Source organism: Oncorhynchus kisutch, linkage group LG14 (genome assembly GCF_002021735.2).
Source record: "Oncorhynchus kisutch isolate 150728-3 linkage group LG14, Okis_V2, whole genome shotgun sequence".
Classification (NCBI taxonomy): Eukaryota; Metazoa; Chordata; class Actinopteri; order Salmoniformes; family Salmonidae; genus Oncorhynchus; species Oncorhynchus kisutch.
The window spans coordinates 35,300,698-35,309,703 of NC_034187.2; the positions used below are offsets into that span (position 1 = coordinate 35,300,698).

Genomic DNA, 9,006 nt, shown 5'->3' on the forward strand with positions numbered 1-9,006 from the left:
TGACTCAAAAAGAGAGAAAGACAATAGTTTAACAGTTTTGAACAAATTCATTTCTTCAAAAATTAAGGAGAAACAAGAGAGAGTGAGCTAGCTATATTTCATCTTTTTTCACTTTCACTTTCACTTACTTAGCTAGCTAATGCAGTTAGCTAGTTTAGCATACTCAAACACGCGGCTCAAACAGAGAGGGATGCTATGTTAGCTAGCTGGCTATGGCTATCCAACACTGGAACTCTTCCAAGTCAAGGTAAGCTTTTGGTTTTATTAATTTATTGCCACCGGGGCCCACCGGTGTAACTGCTCAACTGCTTGCTGACTATACACTGTACTGCATGATTGTAGCGGATTTACTAACGTATTAGTTCTAGTAGCTATGTTGACTTGACGTTAGCTATTATGGTGGAAACAATGTAGACTGTGTGTAGTGGTTAGTGTGATGATATGATATGAAGGTTTGGCTTGGAAAGCTGTTTGTATGTAGCCGCTATGAAAGTGAACTGTGTTTGCGTGTGATCAGGGATGTATTCATTCTGCCGATTCTGTTGAAAAAATATTTCTTAAAACAGAAGCAAATGGATAGAAACAGGGATAAACATACCTGAATTTGTCCAATACTGTTGCAACTGTTGGACTAATGATTAAACCCTAGTTTAGCTAAATTGTGCAAGGTGGTATTGAATGTGTCTATGTTTGTCACCTTGATTACTCAAATTTCTCTCGACCTGTGCACCTACTTTGTAGATGTTCATTCAGAGGCTAGGTTGTAGCAACCTCATGGATGGGTACAGGGAGAATTTTAGAATCATGTAGTAGCCTAAACCTTTCAATGTTACATTGATCTGGGCGAATGAAATATGAATGACAGTCATCAAATATGCTGTAATAGAAATAAGACCATGCTCACACTTTTTTTCTGTCCTCCCTCATCTTTTAACGGCACCGATTACCACTTTCAGTGTAGTACAGTGCATTTGGAAAGAATTCAGACCCCTTGACTTTTTCAAAATGTTGTTACTTTACAGGCTTATCCTGAAATGGATTCAATTGTATTTTTTTGTCATTAATGTACATACAATACCTCATAACGACAAAGCAAAAACAGGTTTTTAATTAAATAAAACAGAAATATGCATAAGTATTCAGATGATTTACACAGTACTTTGCTGAAGTACCTTTGGCAGTGATTACAGCCTCAAGTCTTCTTGGGTATGATGCTACAAGCTTGGCACAATTGTATTTTGGGAGTTTCTACCATTCTTCTCTGCGGATCCTCTCAAGCTCTGTCAGGTTGGATGGGGAGCGTCGCTGCACAGCTATTTTCAGGTCTCTCCCGAGATGTTAGATAGGGTTCAAGTCCGCGCTCTGGCTGGGCCACTCAAGGACATTCAGCGACTTGTCCCGAAGCCACTCCTGCATCGTCTTGCCTGTGTGTTTAAGGTTGTTGTCCTGTTGGAAGATTAACCTTCACCCCAGTCTGAGGTCCTGAGCGCTCTGGAGCAGGTTTTCATCAAGGATCTCTCTGTACTTTGTTTCGTTCATCTTTCTCTCAAACCTGCCTAGTCTCCCAGTCCCTGCCGCTGATGCTTCACCATAAGATGTTGCCAGGTTTCCTCCAGACGTGACGCTTGGCATTCAGGCCAAATAGTTCAATCTTGGTTTCATCAGACCAGAGAATCTTGTTTCTCATGGTCTGAGAGTCTTTAGGTGACTTTTGGCAAATTCCAAGCGGGCTGTCATGTGCCTTTTACTGAGGAGTGGCTTCCGTCTGGCCACTCTACCATAAAGGCCTGATTGGTGGAGTGCTGCAGAGATGGTTGTCCTTCTGGAAGGTTCTCCCATCTCCACAGAGGAACTCTGGAGCTTGGTCAAAGTAACCATCGGGTTTTTGGTCACCTCCCTGACCAAGGCCATTCTCCCCCGATTGCTCAGTTTGGCCAGGCAGCAGGCTCTAGGAAGAGTATTGGTGGTTCCATTTAAGAATGGTGGAGGCCACTGTGTTCTTGGGGACTTTCAATGCTGCAGCCTTTTTTGGTAGCCTTCCCCAGATCTGTGCCACGACACAATACTGTCTCGGAGCTCTATGGACAATTCCTTCGACCTCATGGCTGCTCTGACATGCACTGTCAACAGTGGGACATAATATAGACAGGTGTGGGCCTTTCCAAATCATGTCCAATCAATTGAATGTACCACAGGTGGACTCCAATCAAGATGTAGAAACATCTCAAGGATGATCTCGCTCTCGTTGGCTGGCCCTCGCTTCATACTCGTCGCCAAACCCACTGGCTACAGGTTATCTACAAGTCTCTGCTAGGTAAAGCCCCGCCCTATCTCAGCTCGCTGGTCACCATAGCAGCACCCACTCGTAGCACAATTCCTCCTTTGGTCGCCTTTCCTTCCAGTTCTCTGCTGCCACTGACTGGAATGAACTGCAAAAAGCTGGAGATTCCCATCTCCCTCACTGGCTTTAAGAACCAGCTGTGAGAGCAGCTTACAGATCACTGCACCTGTTCATAGCCCATCTGTATACAGCCCATCTGTCTACCTCATTCCCATACTGTATGTATTTATTTAGCTCCTTTTGCACCATAGTATCTCTACTTGCACATCCATCTTTTGCACATCTACCATTCCAGTGTTTAATTGCCATATTGTAATTACTTCGCCACCATGGCCTATTTATTGACTTAACTCCCTTAGTTTACCTTATTGGCACTCACTGTATATAGACTTTGTTTTCTTTTTTTCTACTGTATTATTGACTGTATGTTCATTCCATGTGTAACTCTGTTGTTGTATGTGTCGAACTCCTATGCTTAATCTTGGCCAGGTCGCAGTTGCAAATGAGAGCTTGTTCTCAACTAGCTTACCTGGTTAAATAAAGGTGAAATTAAAAATAAAAACAGGATAAATGGAAACAGGATACACCTGAGCTCAATTTTGAGTCTAGTAGCAAAGGATCTGAATACTTAAGTAAATAAGGTATTTCAGATTTCTTAAAACCTGTTTTTGCTTTGTCATTATGGGGTATTGTGTGTACATAGATCAGGGGAAAATATTTTAATAACAAAATGTGGAAAAAGTGAAGGGGTCTGAATACATTCCGATTGCATTATACAGTGGGGAGAACAAGTATTTGATACACTGCTGATTTTGCAGGTTTTCCTACTTACAAAGCATGTAGAGGTCTGTCATTTTTATCATAGGTACACTTCAACTGTGAGAGACGGAATCTAAAACAAAAATCCAGAAAATCACATTGTATGATTTTTAAGTAATTCATTTGCATTTTATTGATTAACTGTTCAGCAGTTTTATGGCTTGGTGGTAGAATCTGTAAGGAGCCTTTTTGGTCCCAGACTTGGCGCTCTGGTACCGCCTGCCGTGTGGTAGCAGAGAGTACAGTCTATGTGCTTCTACATCTGCATTGCTTGCTGTTTGGGGTTTTAGGGTGGGTTTCTGTACAGCCCTTTGTGACATCAGCTGATGATACATTTGATTGATTGATGACTTGGGGGGCTTGAGTCTTTGACAATATTTGTGGTCTTCCTCTGACACCGCCTGGCATAGGAAGCTTGGCCCCAGTGATGTACTGGTCCGTAAGCACTACCTTCTGTAATGCCTTGCGGTCGGAATGCCTGGATAGTTGCTATACCAAGTGGTGATGCAACCAGTCAGGATGCTCTCGATGGTGCAGCTATAGAACTTTTTGAGGATCTGAGGTCCCATGTCAAATCTTTTCAGACACCTGAGTGGATGTTGTCGTGCCCTTATCACGACTGTCTTGGTGTGTTTGGACCATGATAGGTCCTTAGTGATGTGAACACCAAGTCACTCGAAACTCTCGACATGCTCCACTACAGCCCCGTCGATGTGTTTGGGGGCGTGCTTGGCCCTTCTTTTCCTGTAGTCCACGATTAGCTCCTTTGTCTTATAAGGTACTGCATCAAGGTCAAAGATTGAACATATTTTACCTGATTTTAAGATATTTTTAAGATACCACTGTAGGTTGAAAATAGTCAAGACAGACATTTCAAGATAGGTAAACTTCTTATTATAAGAGGCAAGCTGGTGATTTGAAGTTTTAATATTGAGAAAATCTGTGTAGTTCTATGGTGGCAGCTGCCAGCACAGTCAAACGTGCAAACTAGATTATCTACAAATGTGCACACTACAAATCTGCATTTGTTTTGGTTGCTTTCAGACCCGATTAAATTATAAACCTGTTATCAAAATAATATATACATGCTTGGAATTCCCTGCCTCTATTTGATTAAACCAACAGTTCATCACAAGAAATAAATTTTCGGGAAATAAATGAATATATTACAATAAGATGTATTGGATGAACTATGGTGATTGGTCCCATCTACCAGACATGCTTTCAGTTGTAATGAGCACATGGATGACTAACAAAATAATAGAATCTGTGAAGCTGCACTATTTCAAGTAATAAAGGTCTGTGAAAATAGTTCTGGTTCCGCTGATACCACTTTATTACAGTGTAGTTACTAATTTGTTCTGATGTAATTAACACATTTGATGTCAAATACTTCAATGTTCCTCATCTAAGGAATATTCTGCCATGATATATAACAAGAGCGATTGCATTAAACATAAATAAAGAAGCCACTATAAAAAGGAGAGCAAAACCACCTACTATAATTTGTTAGTTTTTCATATATTTGTTCTATTTAAAAAGTTGAGAGTTTTATGCAAGTAAAACATGTTTTAAAACCAAGCCAAAACAACATTATATAAATTATTCATATTGAACTTACATTTGAGCTTCATGAATCTTACATGAGTGTTTTCCTGTCATATTTATTTAAAACAAATTGTGTTTTCCTAATGCATGATTTAGCATTAGGAACACATTAGCTTCTACTGCCACAATTACTTTTAAGTAAACAAAAAAAAAAAATGGTATTTCAGTTTTTTATTTGTAATACATTTGTCTGGGAGTGCAGTCATACTTACTCACAAATCAGTGGGATGGCGTGTGTAAATGTCGTGTGCTTATACAGGTACAGTATATGCAGAAATGTAAACTACAGTTAAAACAGACATATTCAAGCAGGTTCGTCAGGAACTCTCTAATTGAGACATTATGGATTATGAAGATCGCGAAAATTTGCATATGGCTGTAAGGATAATGAAGGCTTACTCTTTAAGGAAATACAGTGAGGCATAGTCAAATAAATATTGACAACATGGACTATCCATGTGAATGTGGTTTTCAAATAATTCAGCACCATTCCAAATATTCAAAGTGCCAAGAATCACAATGTCAAATAGCAAAGAATTATTCAATGGCAGTAATGTTAATAATCACAGTTGATCTGAAGCTACAATAGGTCGCAAAATCCTATCTGACCATCTCAGGCGATTATTCCTAAAACCTATGATCACACAATAATAACAATATTCCTCTAGAGAAATCCGTTGAGTAAACAAGTTGACTGCCACAATGTGTCGTTCTGAATTTTCCAGGTGCAAGAATGACTCTAAATGACTCTAAAAGTATGTTAACCTTAATGATTCGGTCAGGAATGTGTATTAATCTCACAATAAAATGAATTGATTAATGTGCCTATCATAGAAGAAGAACATATCATGACCGTGAGGGGAACTGATACTGAAACTTCGAATGAAGTATATTCCTGTGTATCTAGACCAAACTAAAGAGATTTAAAAATATTTTAAAAAGCATTACTGAAATTGACTCCTCAGTGCCGCAATATAGCTAAGGAAATTGTAAATATATTACTATAGTCTACTTACCTATCAAAACGCTGACAGCGATATTAATAAAAGTGTGTCTTCTTATACAATCCATGGCTCCTTTTGGAAGGATCCTGGAAAGAGTTGCCACTTTTATTTATTAATGTTAACAAATGATAAACAACCAAAAACACGTTTTAGATCATCAGGTCCCAAGGACGTGCAGCCTTTTTTGCGAGCGTAGTTTTTACTTCACCTTGCTGTAATAGTGGCGATGCTGATGCTGCAGCGTTTCGGTCTGAATTGGTGAACCAACTCAAACTCACTCCCGAATGAATGCCTTCTCCTTCTCTTTGGGTTACCACTGCCTACTTAGAAACTTGGTCCTAAAGCCTGCCTGTGGTACATGCTGTATATTATTGCTTTGCAGAGAGCTTTGTGCATGGCGGTTGGTATGGTCATGTTTTACTGTTGGCACAGCCTGGTCTCATACAATAGACGTAACATAGTAAATGTAAAGGATACTTCAATTAGTATGATACGGTATGTAAAGTTTGGTAACCCTAAGGTTGCACGTTTGAATCTCATCTTTAGCATGATTGTAATTAGCAACTTTGAACTACTTGCTACTTTTTAGCCATTTTGCAACTACTTAGCATGTTAGCTAACCCTTCCCCTAACCTTAATCCTTTTAGCTCACCCTAACCCTAACATTAACCCTTTAACCTAACTTCTAAACTTAACCCTAAAACAGAAAACCTAGCCTAGCTAACATTAGCAAGTTAACATATAGTATGTTTTGCAAATTCTTAATATATAGTAAGAATTGTCAGTTGTAACATATCATGTGAAATTATTGATGGACATCCACAAACATATCATACTAAATGGAACTTCCAAGATTTACACACAATAATAATACGAAATGCTCTGAGGCCAGGTTGATTTGCAAGAAAAGCAAGAGAAAGCTAGAGAAAAACAATGCCTGTTTCACAGAATCTATATGATTTTTCCACAGTAGAGCTTTCTAGCTGTACTTGCGTGATTGAATTCCAGTTTTAGTATCAAGAGGAACCAGTGATGAGCCTAGAGTAGTAGCATTTGGGGTACTTCATTGAGCAGTTTTCAATCATGAGAGGCTCTGTAACTATAAATGTTTACCAAAGGTGGGTACTAGTTATGAAATTAAAGGTTACAAGCACAGGAACTCACTGTTTCCCTTCTTGGACTGAAAGACATCCGAATTATGATTCGGTTTGAGACAAATAAATAGGAAGTAATCTGTTAGGTCTCGCAAACCCACATTTCTGAACACCTGAAAAAGTCTCTATTGCAAAGTGCAAAAGTCCATTCCTCTACATGAACCCATTATGCCATTGGATTCTTCTTCTTTACTGTATCATATTTAATTCCTTTTCATTCACCAGTGCTCCTCTTCTTGTAACATAGAACTTGACTATGTTGAGCGTCCATGTGTCGTGTCTGATGTGTTTTTAATACAGGATATGGTTACGCCTGTCACCTCGTAATAACCTGCTAATAGATGTTTCCTGCCTTTGATGTGTTTACAAAGATCAGTGAAGATCAAAGGCCACAGCTATCTCAGCACAACGCTAATAAGGGGTGTCTGGGTGTAACGACGAGGTAAAGACGATGCATGCTTAATCTCTATTTTTTCAAATGATGCTGGTGCATTACTATTTTAAAGCAATGGGCATATATTGTATATTAATAATCACATCACAGTGCTTTTGATCTATTGTATATGTTTGTAAAAGGAAGTTCATACAAGCTTGTCAAATCTTGTGTCAAATAAAAGCTAAGGGTCTATATATATTTTTTTTAAATTGAGGCATATATGCACTCAGTGTCCAGTTTATTAGGTAAACCCATGTAGTACTGGGTCGGACCCCACTTTGGCTACAGAACAGCCTGAATTCTTCAGGCATGGAAACCTTGCTCAATTGTTATGAAGGGACCTAACATGTGCCAAGAAAACATTCCCCACACCATTACACCACCGCCTCCACCGCCACCATACCGTTGACACCATGCAAGACGGGCCATGGACTCTGCTTCACCAAATCCTGACTGCAATCAGCATGACACAACAGGAACCATGATTAGTCAGACCAGGCAATGTTTTTTCCACTCCTCAATTGTCCAGTATTGGTGATCGTGTGCCCACTGGAGATACTTTGTGTTTTTAGCTGATAGGAGTGGAACCCTGTGTGGTCGTCTGCTGCAAAAGCCCATCCGTGACAAGTACCGACGAGCTGTGCATTCCGAGATGCCATTCTTCACACCACTGTGGTACTACACCGTTTTTTTAGGGGGTGGATCAGCTTTAATATTGCGGATAGATTGTCGCTTCCATCAATGTAATTGTCTGCCTCACTTCCAATCCCCCATATTTTTGGGGGGTAAATATATATATTTATGTTGTTTTTTGGGGGGGAGGAGTATATATATATATATATAGATATATATATACATAAATCGAATCAAATTTATTACATCAGCTGATATCTCAAAGTGCTGTACAGAAACCCAGCCTAACACCCAAAACAGCAAGCAATACAGATGTAGAAGCACGGTGGCTAGGAAAAACTCTCTAGAAAGGCAAAAACCTCGGAAGAAACCTAGAGAGGAACCAGGCTATGATGGGTGGCCAGTCCTCTTCTGGCTGTGCCGGGTGGAGCTAATAACAGAACATGGCCAAGATATTCAAATGTTCATAACTGACCAGCATGGTCAAATAATAGTAATCACAGTAGTGGTCGATGGTGCAACAGGTCAGCACCTCTACCACTCCTGCTGTCTGTAGAGAGTTGAAAACAGCAGGTCTGGGACAGGTAGCACGTCCGGTGAACAGGTCAGGGTTCCATAGCCGCAGGCAGAACAGTTGAAACTGGAGCAGCAGCACAGCCAGGTGGACTGGGGACAGCAAGGAGTCATCATTCCAGGTAGTCCTGAGGCATAGTCCTAGGGCTCAGGTCCTCCGAGAGAGAGAAACAAAGAAAGAAAGAGAGAATTTAGAGAGAGTATACATAAATTCAGACAGGACACTGGATAAGACAGTAGAAATACTCCAGATATAACAGACTGACCCTAGCCCCCCGACACATAAACTACTGCAGCATAAATAAATAAACATACCCACATATATAAATAGAAACATGCATACATATACACATTCATATACATACATAGAAATACGCATACATATATACATATACACATATACACCAGTGGAGGCTCCTCAGAGGAGGGAGGGGAGGA

General features: G+C 40.0%; 1 protein-coding gene across 2 annotated transcripts in view; it reads right to left on the reverse strand.

Moving 5' to 3' along the window:
• LOC109904510 (leukocyte tyrosine kinase receptor-like) overlaps positions 1 to 6,396 on the reverse strand; it is a 78,561-nt gene extending 72,165 nt beyond the window's left edge. For both annotated transcript variants that reach the window (XM_031788307.1, XM_031788306.1), the window contains exon 1: positions 5,785 to 6,396. In XM_031788307.1, coding sequence (XP_031644167.1) covers positions 5,785 to 5,839 — 55 coding nt within the window. In that variant the 5' untranslated portion in view covers positions 5,840 to 6,396. The remainder of the gene's footprint in view (positions 1 to 5,784) is intronic.
• Positions 6,397 to 9,006: the final 2,610 nt, after the last annotated feature.